Source organism: Eubalaena glacialis, chromosome 3 (genome assembly GCF_028564815.1).
Source record: "Eubalaena glacialis isolate mEubGla1 chromosome 3, mEubGla1.1.hap2.+ XY, whole genome shotgun sequence".
Classification (NCBI taxonomy): Eukaryota; Metazoa; Chordata; class Mammalia; order Artiodactyla; family Balaenidae; genus Eubalaena; species Eubalaena glacialis.
This window is the reverse complement of record NC_083718.1, coordinates 85,868,952-85,888,096: the sequence shown is the minus strand read 5'-3', so window position 1 is coordinate 85,888,096 and position 19,145 is coordinate 85,868,952. Positions and strand designations below refer to the sequence as shown.

At 40.2% G+C, this 19,145-nt stretch overlaps 1 protein-coding gene across 6 annotated transcripts in view; it reads left to right on the top strand.

Moving 5' to 3' along the window:
* Positions 1-16,463, top strand: part of RPRD2 (regulation of nuclear pre-mRNA domain containing 2) — an 82,078-nt gene extending 65,615 nt beyond the window's left edge. For 2 of the 6 annotated variants that reach the window (XM_061183549.1, XM_061183548.1), the window contains 5 exons: positions 3,740-4,022; positions 5,292-5,552; positions 8,121-8,321; positions 11,530-11,949; positions 12,852-13,030. In XM_061183549.1, coding sequence (XP_061039532.1) covers positions 3,740-4,022; positions 5,292-5,552; positions 8,121-8,321; positions 11,530-11,949; positions 12,852-12,940 — 1,254 coding nt within the window. In that variant the 3' untranslated portion in view covers positions 12,941-13,030. Of the gene's footprint in view, positions 1-3,739; positions 4,023-5,291; positions 5,553-8,120; positions 8,322-11,529 lie in introns of all 6 variants that reach the window. The other 4 variants (XM_061183546.1, XM_061183547.1, XM_061183544.1 and 1 more) reach the window with 2 other exon arrangements.
* Positions 16,464-19,145: the final 2,682 nt, after the last annotated feature.

Here is a 19,145-nt window from a genome sequence, read left to right as displayed (position 1 = left end):
AGGAATTCCAAGGGTTGATGGCCACCACCAGAAGCTAGGAAAAGGCAGGGAAGGATTCTGCTCAGTCGTAGAGGGATCATAGCCCTGCTCACACCTTGATTTTGGACTTTTAGCCTCCAGAATTATGAGACAATAAATTTCTGTTGTTTTAAGCCACTCAATAATAAAGTACCACAACACTAGGAAACTATACACTAATTAATAAGTGTCTTGTGGGGAGGCGTTTTGAAACTATGCACATATTTTGTTCCTCCTCAAAATTTCAGTTTATTCATTTATTTATATCAATATGGACTCAGTCGTATTTAGTCAGTGTTCTAATTCATTACTAACTACTGATTTCATTGCAAAATAATTATTTTGATGCTCAGATTGTCCCAGTGGGAGCTCCTCTCAAGCCGCTTTCTGTGTTCTTTTGACATATCCCCATCATTTTTTGAGCGTTTCCTTACTTTTGGAGCAAGGTATTCCAGGTTCATCTTGCACTTTTCTGTCCAGCCCGGGAATCGGTCATTTCTCCAAGGAGCCTTGGTTCCTTTTAGTGAAAAACCACATTTCGAAACCAAGATCTGAGTACTAGGTGTACTTATTACTATTGGGATATCACTGCTTCCAGACCATATCAGTGTACAGAGGTAGGAAATATGTGTGTGTGTGTGTGTGTGTGTGTATTTAACCTATATACACACATTTACATCTATATATATTTCTGTATCTGTCTATATATGTCAAAAACCGTGAGTTCACACTATTATCTCCGATCCCAGTCTAACACTACGAGGTTCATTCTAGTTTTCTCCGTTTCCACATTTATAATTGCTTTTTCTAAAAATGTAAAATCTTGCTCCCCTTATCTTCAACATAATCTCACTTGTTTGATCATTGCCCATGTGTATAGCCAGTTTTCCAGCACTTCCATCCCTCCCAGCCATCTCTGTTGGCTTTCTTTTTATCTCGCTTAGGCTTCAACATCCCATGCAATGCCTTCCTCCCATGCAGTCATTTTCCTCACCCCATTTTGGCTCCGTTACCTAACCTAGGCGACCAAGGCTTCCCTTCAACTCTTGCTAATGAATTTTGGACTGAATTGTTCAAGATGGGATTTTCTGTATTTTCTTGAACGTATAAATCATAGCTATTTGGGTTTTGCTAGGTAACTCCAATATTGGCTATACTTGTTTTGAGTCTGTTCATAGTGTCTGTCTTTTCTTTTATCTCTTGGCATGCTTTCTAATTTTTTATTGAATACTGAACATTGTATATGAAAATATTTCTAGAGTCTCAGTGATTTCTCTTCCTCCAGAAAGGATTCACCCTTTCCTTTGCTAGGCAGATATTGTGAGAGTTTATCATATATATTTTTTAATTTATTTATTTTTTATGTATTTATTTTGGCTGCGTTGGGTCTTCATTGCTGTGCACAACTTTCTCTAGTTGCAGTAGGCGGGGGCTACTCTTCACTGCGGTGCACGGGCTTCTCATTTCAGTGGCTTCTCTTGTTGCGGAGCGCAGGTTCTAGGCGCACAGGCTTCAGTAGTTGTGGCACTCAGGCTCAGTAGTTGTGGCACGCGGACTCTAGAGCACAGGCTCAGTAGTTGTGGCACATGGACTTCGTTGCTCCCTGGCATGTGGGATCTTCCCGGACCAGGGATCGAACCCGTGTCCCTTCCATTGGCAGGCGGATTCTTAACCACTGCGCCACCAGGGAAGTCCAAGAGCTAATCATATTAATCAAACCTGAAACTGAACTGACTTCAGGCTGAATTGCAGTTTGGGCAAACTTTTGATTTCTTCTGGTTCATCCAGCTTCTAAGGCACAGATTTTTCCCACTGAGAGCCTGCGACATCACTAGGGCCCCTCCTTCGTTGTGTGATTTGAACGCTAATCCTTGTCTCTTCTCCACCATGAGACTATGTTTAACTCCGCTTTGCTTTTCAGAATTTTTCTGCTTGACTTCTTTAATTCCCTCTTAAGCAAGCTTCATAATTCAGCAAATATCTTTTTTTTAAATTGGAGTATAGTTGATTTACAGTGTTCTGTTAATTTCAGGTGTATAGCATAGTGATTCAGTGATACATATACATATATTTGTTCTTTTTCAGATTCTTTTGCCCTGTAGGTTATTACAGGATATTGAGTAGAGTTCCCTGTGCTCTACAGTAGGTCCTTGTTGGTTATCTATCAGCAAATATCTTGAAGAAAAAGCAATAGCATATTGTTGAGCCAGTTCTGTCCTTCCTCTTTCATCAAAATTTTGGCCTTTCTAATTTTTTCTAATTTATCTCTACAGGCCAGCAACACTTTTAAAAGTTCTCCTTTTTTCTTTATATTATTTAGTAGTAACCCTCTGCCTTTTCCTTTTGCCTGAATTCTCAAATTCTTGCCTAGCTCCCCAAAATCAGTAGGACCCTGAGAGAAAAGGCAACTGCAGAATGTCAGCTTGACTCTCCTCATGGTTTCCCCCTGCTATAGAATTTGCCACTTGGGTTTTCGTTGCCTTAGCACTCTACAGTACATTCAAATATGTGTGTGTGCACGTATGTGCATGCGTGTGAGTGTGTATAGATATGTATGTGCATATATCTGGCTTTTCTAGTTGTTCTTGATGGGAGCATTGCTGTGCTACAAACTACTCAATTATATCTAGAAACAAAAGCTCAATTCTAGCATATTATTTTCCGTTCCACTCCATTTTTTAAATAATGCTTCTTGTTCAGCCAACCAAAATGATTCCACGATCTAATGTTCCAAGACCCTTAACAAAAAAAAAGAAAAAGACACACAGCTTCAAGACACTGGCAATTAAGATAATCAGATGAATAGGATTTAAGCCAGATGATCAAGGTTAACAACAACAGTGGTACATTGTATTGATTGTATGTACCCTTGATATGATGTGATGACAATCACACTTTATCTCTGTGGTCTTCCTCCACAAAACCCATAACCCCAGTCTAACCATGAGAAAAACATTAGACAAAAACCTCAGTTAAGAGATAGTCTGCAAAATACCTGACCAGTACTCTTCAAAACTGTCAAGTTCGTCAAAAGTAAGGAAAATCTAATAAACCATCACAAACGAGAAGCCTAGGAGATGTGACTACTAAATTATGGGATCCTGGAATAGAAAAAGAACATCAGATAAAAACTGAGGAAATATGCATGAAGTATGGGCTTTAGTTAATAATAATTATCAAAATTGGTTTATTAATTGTGACAAATGTATCATACTAATGTTAGGTGTTAATAATAGGGAAAATTGGGTGTGGCTTATATGGGAACTCTATTTTATCTACACAGTAATTTTGTACACCTAAACCTTTTAAAATAAACAGTTTCTTTTTTTAAAAAAATCAATAGTATTTGACCTCTCGGGCTATGCTTTATTTATTGATTTGATTTTTGTCTTCTTAGTCATTGCTGTATCTCCAGTACCTAGAAGAGTGGCCAGCACATTTAGGCTCTTGATAAATATTGGTTGCTTGGAGGGATACAGGGGAGCAAGGGAGCATGAATTGCAGATAACTTCTAAGTCTCTAACTTGGGCAACTGTGGATGGTAATATTGACTTAGGGAATATAAAAAGCAGAGATTGGAAACTACTCCATGCTTGACAGATGATATTTTCTTATTTTATACCAGTGATATAGTTAATAATAATGAAGAAATCTGATCAAGTCAAAATGGTAGCTTCTTGGTTACTTCTCAGAGGAGTAAACTCTTCTTTTTCTCTTTTAGGCATATAAAACCTTTGCTAATCGAGTGAACAATTTAAAGAAAAAGCTGGATCAATTGAAGTCAACACTTCCTGATCCTGAGGAATCACCAGTCCCTTCCCCAAGCATGGATGCTCCCTCCCCAACTGGCTCTGAGTCTCCTTTTCAAGGAATGGGAGGTGAGGAATCCCAGTCACCAACCATGGAGAGTGAGAAATCTGCCACACCTGAGCCTGCAACAGATAATCGTGATGTGGAAGACATGGAACTCTCAGATGTGGAAGATGATGGGTCAAAAATCATTGGTATGTCCTATATGATTAGTACACAACTTGCTCCTTATCTGTTTTGCCTTCCCCACCAATAAATCTATCACAGGCAGGTATTAAAAGATGGTTTAATCCTTATAAAATTAGAACACCAAGGTAGTAGTATTGTCTGTAGAGCAGTGGTTCAGGATTTGGTATGCCACGTACGTTGAGAATCATTGCTCAAGATCTGTGCTGTTCAGGGAATTCCCTGGTGGTCCAGTGGTTAGGAATCCGCGCTTCCGCTGCCAGGGACCCAAGATCCTGCAAGCCACGTGGTGTGGCAAAAACAAAAACAAAGCAAAATACACACTGGATTCTAGGAACTTAGTGCTTTAAAAAAGAGTGAAAATATCTCATTAATAATTGTTTATATTTATAACTTATTAAAATGAAAATATTTGGGATATATTGAGATAAGTAAAATATATTATTAAAATTAATTTTACCTGTTTTTCTTTTTTTGATATGGTTACTAGAAAATTTAAACTTACATATGTGGCTTGAATTACATTTCTTTTGAACAGCACTGCTCTAAAGGGCCACTTATGCTGGAATTCCTTATTCTCTGTCACTCTTGACCTTCAAGATTCCAAAGCCACATTTTGTTAACCACACTTTCAGAATTAACCTGGATTGGTGAATTGTTTCTCTGACATCCCCAGCTTTTATAATTATTCTTATTAGGCAATTTGACTTAGGTTGAATTTAATGCACTATCCGTATAGTGCATTGCCTTTAAAGCATTAAGAGGAATGTATTGCAGAGACATCAAGAGTTAAGACATTGCATTAGTGCCTGATTGCACCCCCAGTGCCAGACCAATTTCAGGAGACCAAAGGATAATACATTAACATAGGTACAGAGTTTCTGTTTCTTAGAAAGCTCTCAGGTTAATAATGGCAAAGAAAAGACAGGACAATTTATGACATAAATATTACTGAAAGACAGAACACAAATGTGTACCAAATAATAACATACTTCCAGAAATGTACAAATTTAATATACAGATACTAAGAAGATGTAAAGAAATCATTAAAAAGTAAGATAAAAGATGCATTTGGGGAATTCATTTTAAGCAGATATTAAAGCTGGGAAGGTTCATAAATTATAAAGAGCATGACTTTTTAAAAAAATCATGAAGTGAATTATTTTTCTCTAAAGCATAGTACTTTTTAGGAAATATTGGGACATGTTATTTCATATTGCAAGCAGAGTCTGGAAAGTAGTAGGATGCAATACCATCTCTTTTCTTTTTTTAAACAGTAGAAGACAGGAAGGAAAAACCTGTGGAGAAGTCAGCTGTATCCACTGCTGTACCTACAAAGCCAACAGAAAGTATCTCAAAGGCCTCTTCATGTACTCCAGTGCCTGTGACTGTGACAGCAACCCCACCTCTTCCAAAGCCTGTGAATACTTCTCTTCTCTCCCCTACTCCAGCACTGGCTTTGCCAAACCTGGCTAATGTGGATCTGGCAAAGATCAGTTCCATCCTTAGCAGCCTGACATCAGTCATGAAAAATACTGGTAAGTAGCCCCAGTAAAGAAGATAAAAGGCCTATTTCCACCTTTCTAATTGAACCATCAATCTGGGTTTTGTTTTTGTTTCTTAATTAAAAGTAATTTTTTAATTCAAAAATAAACATAGGGACTTCCCTGGCGGTCCAGTGGGTAAGACTCCATGCTCCCAGTGCAGGGGGCCTGTGTTCCATCCCTGGGAGCTAGATCCCGCATGCATGCCGCAACTAAGACCCAGTGCAGCCATAATTAATTAATACATACATACATACATACATACATACCAATACATGGTCATCATAGGAAAATTAGAAGATAAGTTAAAAGAATAAAATAAATATCCATAATTCTGCCATCCCAAAGGAAACCACTTGTGTTTAATCTTACGTGTGTGTGTGTGTGTGTGTGTGTGTGTGTGTGTGTGTGTGTTTTGGGAAATAAAATGTTAGTATAATTTTTCTTTCAGTAATTGAAGCATATTGTGTATACAGTTGGTCCTCCATATTCACCGGTTCTGCATCTGCAGGTTCCACTTCCAAGGATTCAACCAACCATGGATTGAAAATATTTGGGGGGAATATTTTTTCAGAAAGTTCCAAAAAGCAAAACTTGAACTTGTCATGCCCCAACAACTATTTATATAGCATTTACATTGTATTTACAACTATTTATATTGTATTATGTATTATGAGTAATCTAGAGATGATTTAAAGTATGTGGAAGGACGGGGAGTTCCCTGGCGGTCCAGTGGTTAGGTCTCGGCGCTTTCACTGCCATGGCCCAGGTTTAATCCCTGATCAGGGAACAAAGATCCCGCAAGCCATGTGGCACGGCAAACAAACAAACAAAAATAAATAAAGTATATGGAAGGATGTGCATAGGTTACATGCAAATACTATACCATTTTATAAGGGACTTGATTATCCACAGATTTTGATATATTCAGGAGTCCTGAAACCAATCCCCCATGGGTACCGAGGGACAACTGTACTCTTTTGAAAGCAGCGACTTAAAATTTAACTACATATCATGGGCATTTTTGTAAGTCATTTAACATTCAGCTATATCATTTAATAGCTATATAGCATTCAATAATTTATGTAAGCCTTTATTATCAGAACATCTAGTGTGTTTCCAATTTTTCGCTGTTATAAAGAATACTGTAGGGGCTTCCCTGGTGGCGCAGTGGTTGAGAATCTGCCTGCCAATGCAGGGGACACGGGTTCGAGCCCTGTTCTGGGAAGATCCCACATGCCGCGGAGCAACTAGGCCCGTGAGCCACAACTACTGAGCCTGCGCTCCGCAACAAGAGAGGCCGCGATAGGGAGAGGCCCGCGCACCGCAATGAAGAGTGGCCCCTGCTTGCCGCAACTAGAGAAAGGCCTTGCACAGAAACGAAGACCCAACACAGCCATAAATAAATAAATAAATAAGTAAATAAGTAAATAAATTAATTAATTAATTAATTAAATAAAGGAATTCCTTTAAAAAAATTTTAAAAAAAAGAATACTGTAATGAACAACCTTGATGCTAAAATTTTATGCACAACCCTTCTTAAAAGGGTTGATAAGTATATGGGACTTTTTTTAATGGAAGTTTTAATGAAGATATATAAAGTAGAGCCCCTCTACATGCTCATCACTCATCTTCAACACTGTAAACACATGGCCCATCTTGTTTCTGCTGTGCCCTATCCAATCCTGATTATTTTGAAGAAAATCCCAATTATTTCATTTCTTCATAAATAGCTAAGTATTTATTTCTAAAAGATAAAGACTCCAAAAAATTCAACATGTAGGTTTTTAAGTCTTTTCATGTTATAACTAAAATGTTCTCCAAAAAACGTACTATTTTATGTACCAAGTATATGAAAGTTCCCATTGTTCCTCAACCTCTCCAACACTGTTTTGTTTTATACTTTGTCAAATTCAATCTTTAAAAAATTGTTCGTTTTCATTCCTTTGATTAAAGATGTGGTTAAAATTTCTTTCATATGCTTATCATTTTTTGTGTGTGTGAAATACCTGTTTATATTTTTGATTGTTAAAAAAATCAAAAATCATTTCTTCTTTATATACCATTTTTCCTATGTTAAGAATCAACCCAGTATTTTAAAATGTAAAAATGTAAAGATTGCTTATATAACCTCATTTTAAAGTCCATTTCAAAAGGAAATAACTTACTTATCACATAGAATTATGCAGTGGCCAAGTCTGATCATAATTAGCCAGCAATATCTATTGAGCACTTAGAGGAGTCTGAGGTGTAGGTTCCATTTGGTAGAGAAAAAAGAAATAGGTTCTCTGGTCTCTTTCTATTGGGGCTCTGAAAACTAGTAAATACATATGAAAAAAAATAACTTAATACTTAATCTAATTTAACGGTGTTCCAAGTAGATAGGAGCAAGTCTTAATCTAATTTTCAGATTTTTTCTTTGTACAAGATGGACAATTTGTGGATCATTCACAGAAGAATTCCTATTAAACATACCATACTCAATTAAGTGACTGGAAGGTATCATGAATTTAAAGGTCATTTTGAATTGCATTTTCTTGAGTTAATCTTTCTGCCACCAGGGGTCAGTCCTGCATCAAGACCTTCTCCAGGAACTCCTACAAGTCCCAGCAACCTCACCAGTGGTCTGAAAACACCTGCACCTGCCACGACAACATCTCATAACCCTCTAGCAAATATCCTCTCGAAGGTGGAGATCACCCCAGAGAGCATTCTGTCTGCTCTTTCCAAAACCCAGACACAGTCAGCCCCTGCACTGCAAGGTAAACTGACATGCGCTAGAGGGACTTGAATTGTGAATGTTTGTCTCTGGCTTAATCCTGGATTCCATTTCTGAGGAATCCAAAGCTATGAAATATATAATACAGTTAATTCATTATTCTCTTTATCATGTACAAACTGACATTTATAGAATTCTGAAATGTCAAAGCTGAAAGAGACTTTAAATATCCTCTAGTCCGATACCCTCCTCAGGTGAGGAAATTAACACTCAGTGAGGTGATGTGACCTGCTTAAGATCACACATCTGTCTGTTCAATGAAGAGCTGAGACTAAAAGCCAGATTTCTTGACTGGAGTCCAGTATTCTTTCACTTACACCATGTATCCCAACCTCTTAGTATAAGTTAGTACATGTTGAGGTTTACACATTTTAATGTTAACTGAAGCTAAAGACAGTAAGAAAGATCAATCTACTATCAGAACTCTTATGAGACATGATTATCTCTTTTTTTTATGTCCTAATGTTTTATAGAGGCCTCTATAGATATCATACCTTTTTTAATTTTCTGCCTAGCTATTATCGCTACCTTATTTGAACCTCTCTCTTCAGCTTTGCTAAGTATCTTGTTTTGTGCTAAAACTGTCTGCTTCTAACATTTTTTCATAAAGCTTACCTTGCTCTTTGTTCTCAGACCCTCCAGATACCAACCTCAGTATAATTATGCAGTGAATTACAGCTTCAATACAGTGACTTACTCTTTATCAATAGTTCTCAACCAGGAGCCTCCAGGGGACATTTGGCAATGTCTGAAGACGTTTTTGTTGGTCACAGCGGGGATCGGGGTGGGGGTGCTGTACCTCTAGGGGGTGGAAGCCAGGGATGCTGCTTAACCCTACAATGCATAGGACAGTCCCAACAACAAAGAAGTATCCCGCCCAAATGTCAGTGGTGCTGAGATCCTGCTTTATATGAATAGAGAGCAGCAGTACAGGTATCTGTTAATTTTCTTATTTCCTAAACTGTTCTGTAAGTGGATCCGCCAGGCACTGTATTATAGTGAGCTTTGTCTTACCATGTAAGAGAATTTTGTTACACATAACTAAATACTATGAAATAGTAATCCACAGCTCTACATATTGGAACCAGCAAAAGAATTGATGATGATGCTACAGTGCATCTCTTACTACTGATTTCAGGGATAATTAGTTTGAGAGATTGGCATGTTTATATGATTTCTCCCTTCCACTCCCTCTTCTATCACCATCCTATAGTTACAGTAAAAATTTTGAAGTCACTTGTATTTTAACTTCTTATATAGATATAATACTTAGATCTTAAAGAAGAAGCTTTTTCTTTCAGCAGATTGTTACAATAGTATCATGTGGACCTTCTCATCAGGCAAAATTTGAACAGAACTAGGTGTGTTATGACAAAATGAAAAGTGGGAATCTCAGGAAACAAGCTTTGTGGAATAACAGGGCAGTTTGTCACCTTTCAGTTCCTTATGGAAAGTGGAATTCTCTTTGCCTTTTAAAAGAACTGTGTCCGGCAACTTAAATAGATAATTTCTTCAAAGACCGTAAAGGAGATCTCTTAGAACTTTGCTCTGAATGTGTCACCCATAGCCCTTATTGACTGATTTTCAGCACAAAAGAATGACTTCAGTAGGCAGAGGCCATAGACTATGGTTTAAGATTGAAGAAAAGTAATATTTAGCGGTAAGAGACTATTTCACCTATTACCAGAAATCTGAGTAGTATCTTTGTTAAGAAGATGGTCTTCTGAAGAATTTATTTCACAACAGCTGAAAGATAATACTGAAATATCTTTTTTAAATCATGATATTATCATATCTCACTTTCCAGTGCTTGAAGACTTCAGGTTTTGGTAGGAGCAGTTACTACTAAGAATTAAATCAAACTGTTAGGAAGGGGAAATTTATATAGCCAGGGACCTTTTTGGAAATGAAACATGGATTTTTTTTTTTTCAGGGCGATAATAACTGAAATAAACAATATTTCAATTATTTGGATATTATCAAACACTGGATAATAATAAAAGCCATGCATCATTATTTAGAAGTTGATGGCATTTGAAAATGTTGCAAGGATGGAGCAACCTTAAAATTCTTAAGACCTTAAATCTCTTAGCAAATAAGGATAAAAATTGAAATTTTGAAGAAACATTAATTGAAGTATCATATGAAATATTTTCCTTCAATCATTTTGAAGGAACAGTTTTAATGTATGACTGAAAGCTATAAATTCAGGTGAAGTATACATAAACTTTTCATTTGTGATCAGAAATTGAGGAAAATTTCCAAAATGTGATTGAATTTAAAGGACCTTCTGTTATCTCTTTATCAAGTACTTTTCCAAGCATTTTTCTGCAAGAGCAGTTTGCTTTGGTGAACTTCAGTCTTCTTTGCCCCAAAGAATTCTTTGTCAGTGCTTCTGAGAAGGTTTTGTCAGTGAGTGGGGTTGAATCTCATCAGTGTCAGCCTGAATAATCCTTGAATTTTCCAAGCTATAAGAAGGGGATTGTATGTTTTCTTGTGAAAGAATCAGTGCCCCAGTGGTCTAGCTGTATAAGCTTTGTGGTGTATGTTTGTATATTTATAATTGCTACATTTTACAACTAAAATTTTTACAACCAAAGCTTTGTTTCCCCAAAGATAACACCAATGCGGCAAGAGATGCTCCTTGAAAAAAAGCGTCCCAGTTCAAATAAATTCCTGCAATTTGCATATTGCTGTCTCTCTCCTGAGAATAACAGTGTAGGTTAACTTGTTAGAGACAGTTGTGGAGGTTGGAAAGGAAGGATAGGGCAGAATATCTATTTGCATTTAGAGAAACAGTTCCACAGGCCAAACATTAAGAAATACTGGCTTAAAGTGTTATTTTAAAAGTAATTTTGCACCCTTTCTTTTCCTGCTTTGTCTTGTTTAAGCTGTGAATGATTCTGACACTAAAATCTCCCCCATCCTGTTGCCTTTTATTTTGCCATGTTGGACTTGTTTCATGACTACTAGAAACATTTCAGTAATTTGCTCTTCTTAATATTGATAAATAGGTCCCGTGTTTTCTATGACATTTAGCCATTACTTGTTTGGTCTGGATTCCCTTTGATCTCATATTTTAATGTCTATCTAGTTCCGACTGGAATGAATGAGAATATCCAATTAGCCTACATTGTTTTCATTGGAAGGTAGGGAGTTCTTTTTAACTCCTCTAATCTTTGTTTCTACAGGCCTGTCATCTTTACTTCAGAGTGTTACTGGGAACCCAGTTCCATCCAGCGAAGCTGCACCCCAGAGCACTTCAGCTTCCCCTGCCAACACCACAGTCTCTAGCATAAAAGGAAGAAATCTGCCCTCCAATACCCAATCCTTTATTCCGAAAAGCTTCAGCTATTCCCCTAATTCATCAACTTCTGAAGTCTCTTCAACTTCAGCCAGCAAGGCCTCAATTGGGCAAAGCCCAGGGCTCCCAAGCTCTACTTTCAAGCTACCATCAAACACTCTGGGGTTTACAGGTACCCACAATACTAGCCCTGCTGCCCCACCTACTGAAGTTGCCATGTGCCAATCTTCAGAGATCTCCAAGCCAAAGCTGGAGTCAGAGTCCACCTCCCCAAGCCTGGAAATGAAGATCCACAACTTCTTAAAAGGTAATCCTGGTTTCAGTGGCTTAAACTTAAACATCCCAATCCTGAGCAGTTTGGGATCCAGTGCCCCAGCAGAAAGCCATCCCTCAGACTTCCAGCGTGGCCCTACTAGCACATCAATCGACAACATTGATGGAACCCCTGTGCGGGATGAACGGAGTGGGACACCCACCCAGGATGAGATGATGGACAAGCCCACATCCAGCAGTGTAGATACCATGTCCCTGCTTTCTAAGATCATTAGCCCTGGTTCCTCAACACCCAGCAGTACAAGATCACCACCCCCTGGGAGAGAGGAAAGCTACCCCCGAGAGCTCTCCAATTCTGTATCTACATATCGACCCTTTGGCCTGGGCAGTGAATCACCCTATAAGCAGCCTTCTGATGGAATGGAGAGACCATCTTCCCTGATGGACTCTTCACAGGAGAAATTCTATCCAGATACTTCTTTCCAGGAAGATGAAGATTACCGAGATTTTGAGTATTCAGGGCCTCCACCCTCTGCCATGATGAACCTAGAGAAGAAACCAGCCAAATCTATCCTGAAATCAAGCAAGCTTTCTGATACCACCGAGTACCAGCCCATCTTATCCAGTTATAGCCACAGGGGCCAAGAATTTGGGGTAAAGTCTGCCTTCCCTCCATCTGTAAGGGCCCTCCTGGACTCTAGTGAGAACTGTGACCGTCTCTCGTCTTCCCCTGGGCTCTTTGGTGCCTTCAGCATAAGAGGGAATGAACCTGGGTCTGACCGGTCACCATCACCGAGTAAGAATGATTCATTTTTCACCCCTGACTCCAACCACAATAGCTTGTCTCAGTCTACCACTGGGCATCTCAGTTTGCCACAGAAGCAGTACCCAGACTCTCCTCACCCAGTTCCACATCGTTCCCTTTTCTCTCCGCAGAATACCCTTGCTGCTCCCACGGGCCACCCACCCACGTCAGGCGTGGAGAAAGTCCTGGCCTCCACCATTTCCACCACATCGACGATTGAGTTTAAGAATATGCTTAAAAATGCCTCACGAAAGCCCTCAGATGATAAACATTTTGGCCAGGCCCCCAGCAAGGGCACTTCAAGTGATGGTGTCAGTCTCTCAAACCTCTCCCAGCCCAGCTTGACAGCCACTGATCAGCAGCAACAAGAAGAGCACTACCGCATAGAGACCCGAGTCTCCTCCTCCTGCTTAGACTTGCCTGATAGTACGGAAGAAAAGGGGGCCCCTATAGAAACCTTGGGTTATCATAATGCATCCAATAGGAGGATGTCAGGGGAGCCAATACAGACTGTAGAGTCCATCCGAGTTCCTGGGAAGGGAAATAGAGGACATGGGCGTGAGGCTTCAAGGGTGGGTTGGTTTGATCTGAGCACCTCAGGCAGCTCCTTTGACAATGGCCCCTCAAGTGCCTCTGAGTTGGCATCCCTTGGGGGTGGGGGCAGCGGAGGCCTCACTGGCTTTAAAACAGCACCATACAAAGAACGAGCACCCCAATTTCAGGAAAGTGTCGGCAGCTTTCGTTCCAACAGTTTCAACTCAACATTTGAGCATCATCTCCCCCCGTCCCCATTGGAACATGGGACACCCTTCCAGAGAGAGCCAGTGGGGCCATCATCTGCCCCACCTGCCCCTCCTAAGGATCATGGTGGTATCTTCTCTCGAGATGCACCCACTCATCTACCCTCTGTGGATCTTTCGAACCCCTTCACAAAGGAGGCAGCCCTGGCCCATGCTGCCCCACCTCCTCCTGGAGAGCACAGCGGAGTTCCTTTCCCCACCCCACCCCCTCCTCCACCCCCTGGGGAACATAGCAGCAGTGGCGGGAGTGGCGTCCCTTTTTCTACTCCTCCTCCTCCTCCACCTCCTGTTGACCACTCTGGGGTTGTACCCTTCCCAACCCCACCACTGGCAGAGCACGGAGTGGCGGGGGCTGTGGCAGTATTTCCCAAGGACCATAGTTCCCTCCTTCAGGGGACCCTGGCTGATCATTTTGGGGTGCTCCCAGGACCCAGGGACCATGGGGGCCCCACCCAACGGGACCTCAACGGCCCTGGCCTTAGCCGTGTACGTGAGAGCCTGAGCCTACCCTCCCTTTCTCTGGAGCACTTGGGCCCAGCCCATGGAGGAGGAGGTGGGGGAGGCAGCAGCAACAGCAGCGGCCCCCCCTTGGGTCCCTCACACAGAGACGCCATCAACCGGAGTGGTATGATCTTGCGGAGTCCCCGGCCAGACTTCCGGCCTAGGGAACCTTTTCTCAGCAGAGACCCTTTTCACAGTTTAAAGAGACCCAGGCCACCTTTCGCTAGGGGCCCTCCGTTCTTTGCACCAAAACGCCCATTCTTCCCTCCCAGGTACTGATGGAAACTAAGGGAAAGGCATTTTGAACAGTCTAGAGAGAATTGGAAGTAGGAGTTTGGTTTATTATTGTTGTTTTTGTTTGTTTTCCCTCCTTTGATTTATTTTTTCTTTTTTTTATTATGACAGAGGACCTCCCTTCCAAATTAAAAAGTCCCATGTGCATATGCTCACATTTCACTATTCCATCCAGTCCTGCCTCCCACTGCACTTACACCCACCTTCTCCAAGTTGTTTGTATTTTAAGGGGGTGGGGGGCAAAGAAACACAACCAAAGCCACTTCATTTGGCTGGGGGTTTGAGGGGTGGGGAGGAAAACAGCTCTTATCTTACCCCATCTATGGAAGAGTATTATTACATTTGAAATAAAACTTCCATCAGTACAGATAATAACATGTGCAATGTTGGGATGTTATTTTGGGCTTGGCATGTCAAAAGTAGTCAGTGGAAGGATTCCTGTCCCCTTCTCTCTCCAGCTCCGTTACTGCTGTAACCAGTGTGGCGCTCTTCCCTGTATGCTCTGTGGCCTGCTGACAGCCAGGAGATGTTGCAGGGGAGAAATGTGGGAGACCTTGGACCTGTCAAGTTGTTTTGTTCTGCTTTGTTTTGTTTTTAAAGGCATGTTGCAGTTGAGTTCTTTACCTCTCTCCTAAAATCTAAAGCTTTTTTTTCCTTCTTTTTTTTCCTCTTCTAAAGTACTATCAGGCAGTAACTTTGAGGAGATAACGGACCTCATTTTATCCTAGTAAAAAATTTTCCTCTTTATACTTGGAGTGAAAGAAAGGGGGCTGGATATAATTTAAAGGTTAAAATAAGGAGTAGCTACAATATTGAGAGCTAGAGAAAGGAACTGTTAAATGGTGTGTTGTGACCTGCCTATCTGTCATAAACAAGGAAACATTTCTGAGGTAGTTTCACACATCTTGCACCAAACTCTTGCTTCCTGCTTTTCTTTCTTGACTTTTTCCTCCCTCAATTTTCATTTCTGCTTTAGCCAGAAAGAAAGTCACTACAGTTGACAATTGATATGAAGGTGTAACTGAAATGTTATCAAATATTATCCCTGTATTTTTTAATAAGAAGTAGACATTTTTACCATGGTGCCTCCCTAACGTAAGTGACATTTGTTGGTAGTTTTCAGCAAAAGTTAACTACAAGGGAAAGGGAAATATTTGTCTTTATCTTTCTTTTCCCCTTGACCTAGTCCTGTATTCACCCCTCTTCTTGGTATTTCAGAGGAGGAAGTTCAGTAGCATCTTTCTTTATATTATACCTCTTTAGATCTGTCTTAGTGACAAGTGGATATTATTATATGTATCTTTACAGAGAAACAGGAGGACCTGATAAATTCAAATTTACCCCACTCTACAGATCGCAGCCTGTCACATTTCAAGGCTCAATCCTTAACCTCACCTCCCACTCAATAGAAAATAATGTTTCTGCCCTTAGTCATTTTCCACGAGAAAAGAGTGCTTTTCTTGTCCCTGAACTGAAAGGCTTCTTATTTGTATTTCTACAACTAGTACTGGGAAAAAGACAATCACTGCATTCTGAGTGTTTTTATCTAGGGACACTGAAAGGCAAATGTTGCTTTACTACTATTTTTTATTTAGTGTGTTACCCCAAGGTACACACTGGTCATCTCCAGCCAGATGAGTAAAAGAAAAGGAAATTCTAGCAAGTTCTATATTTTCTTCCAAGTTAGTATAGGAGTAACTGTAGGAAGTATGGGGATTGCTTTGGATTCCTCCAGCGAAATATTAAAGATGGGAGAGAGTGGGTAGTGTAGTGACAGAACATGATTATTTGTCTCAGAATAAACTTGCTTTTCAGATAAAGAGCGTTTCAGATAAAGAGCAGCTTAAACCAGGTGTGCATCATAGTGGGGGAGTTTTTGTGTAATTTATTCCATATTATTTATTTGGGCTCGCCATGTTTTCTTTGGTTAGGATCCTGCAAGTCATTCATCTTCCTAATGCATTTCTGGTTTTAAGCCAACTGTTCTTTCTTTCTTTGACCTTCTCAAGCCTTTCTGCCCTGTAGCTCTCCCCCCCAAAAAATGCATGATACCATGACCTTGTAAGTGGGGTGGGGTATATAGTGTAGCAAAGCAAAGAAACAGTACAGTTATATTGAGTCCTAAGACATTTGTTTAGAGAAAAGTATAAGAGAGTGTGAGGGTGGGGGTGGGGGGAGGGAAAGGGAGAGTTCTCTCTGACTCGAAACTGAGATAGGTTTTTTTTTCCTTTGCAGGAAAGTGGGATTTTTTTAAATTCTAGAATAAAAGAATGTGAATTCTTTTTGCTGCTCTCGTTTAAGCTAAAAGTAGTGTTTACTTGAAAAGGCTCTCTGACCATTTGATTTTATCAGAAAATGCGGGGTTGTCAGGACAGTGGCTTCCTGAATGTTGGGGCAGGGCTATTGTCCTCAGAAGCATGATAGCTAATCCATGAAAGAAGGACCTTGTTGTACAGTTTAAAAGATGGACTTTTAAGGGTTGGTTTTTTGGTGGAGTGTTTTTTTATTTTTTTTTAAGCCACAAAATCCTCAATGCATTTGTTTCAAGATGGAAGTGAGGATTTGTATGTGACTTGTCAGCTGTTGTTAACTTTAAGGAAATCTGTCTACAGCAGTAAATGAAGACAACAATGTATATATGTGATATAGTGAAACAAAAAAGACAATTCTGGTATTCATAACATGAAACAAAGGGGTTTTATTCTTTCTGTGTCTGTGATTTAAAACTCCGTGCTCTGACTTTTGTATTTCAACCTGAGTTTAAAAAATAAACAAGATTTTTTTAAAGAAAGCATAGCATAGTGTATCTTGGCAAGGACATGATTCATATGCAAGCAGAATATGTGAAGTTGTTACTAACGTCCTTGGTGCTCACTGTAAAATCACAGACAGAGAATCGGTGGGGGTCATGAATACACTGGTACCACTTAAAACACAGTGATACAGTATCAGAAATTGAGTCCTTAAGTATTTTGTAAGAGTTACTCTTCAGTCAGCTTAGATGAAACCTCTCTCCCTGCTCCCCTCTGCCTTCCCAAAAGTTGAGAATAACTAGAATTTGGTTTGTTTCCAGGGAGGGTAAAATGATAAGAGAATAGGCCTTTTATCCTTTCCGATCCCAGGAATACAATGTTTGTGATATATATGGTACAGCAAACCTATCTAGATAATGTGAATATGCTAAACTTCTAATTGCAAAATATTCACTATCAATCTTGAAGTTACTGGTTCATGCAGAATTAAGCTTCAGCTGTTACTGTTTTGAAGCCGCTGTAAATTACTGCTTTTTCCCCTTTTTTCTTCCCCTCCTCCCCCTCCCCCCTTTTTTCGAATGGGCTGGGGTGCCTGTTAAGATTAAAATTAGATATGTTGGATTGATATTCTCACGTGTTCAGTGTGGAAAACAAAACAAGTACATGCTTTAGAGGCAACAACAATGAAATCCTTTTGAAATGTGTATTAATATCATTTAATAAAATAACTAGTTCTAAAGGTTTGACATTTTTCTTTGAGATCTGGGGCTTTGACCAAGGGCCCCTGGCTTCTCTGGTGAGTGCAAATAGGAGGGAACTTCTCCAGGAGTTGAAACTGCTGCTTTGTGGAACAGGCCTATGGTTGGAAAGACCTAAATTTTCTCCAGCAAAGACCCTACATGACTGTCCAGGGCTGAAGGTGAAACCAGCTACAGAATGCAGGAAGAAAAGCCTGGATATATCTCTGAAGATACAGTTGTATTGGCTTTTGGTCTAAGAGTGCATGGAGGGTAGAGGGGCTGGTGTGTGTGCCTGCACGGTTCTAAGGCAAACACAGATGCCACAGACCACCCGTCTCATCCCTTCCTTGTGACCACTTGCCCTTTCCTCTCTTCCAGCCATTCCTCTTTTTTTTTTTTTTAATCTCTTTGCCCCCAAAATTATGTTTTTGTTTTCCTGTTTAATAAAGTATGGTTTCCTTTGTTGTGTGGTTGACTTTTCCCCTCTCGCACTGATCTTGTCCAGCTGTCGTCCCCTTTGACTTCTGCACTCAGTGTCACTGAAGGCAGTCTGAGCCTCTTGAGATCTTTATGGCCTTGTGGTTTTCTCTTTGATCCTTTATGAAATTCAATTTTGAAAGGGATGATGGGTGGGGTGAGATCAAGATGTTCAGGGAATGGTTGGTAATGAAGTGGGCATACTGTATGGATGGTAGCTTGTGTTATGTCTTCAAAAAGTTGTACAGTTGTGAGTGAAGAAGCATTTTTAAAGCAAACATAAAATTGGGGTAGTGGTGATAGGGATCCTTCTGGCCAATTCTTTGCCCACATCTACCCTTCTTGCATATTGACAGTCTGTCATACAGAAGCTACACTCAACCCCTCTCTCTTGCCCCATCCCTTTTTCATAACCCAGTGAGGCTTAATAAATGGAATGTTGGCTTAAGGGGTGAAGAGAGTTGCTGCGTCTAGACCAGGCTAGGTCACTGGCAGGATAGAATGCTCTAAATAGCAGCCTTGAATACGTGAAGCTACAGATGTGTCACCAGACACTTCAGAAATAGCAGCAGCCTAGGAACACACCCAGCAGGTAGGGCGTACCACTATGCTAGCTGCTTCTGGAATCTGGCTCACCCTTACTTCCTGGTCCCCAGTTGGGACCTCGACTTGCCCACCTGATTCCTGTCTCCACCCCAAGGAAGCAACAGCTTTTAGAATTCCTCATCGGCCTTTCTGGGCATGTTGAAAATACATAACTTCCCCAAAATTGTTCTATTTAAGCCAATATGGTATAGAAAGAATGAGTTACCCCCTCATGTATGTAGACAGAATAACACAAACACTATCTGAATGGGTTT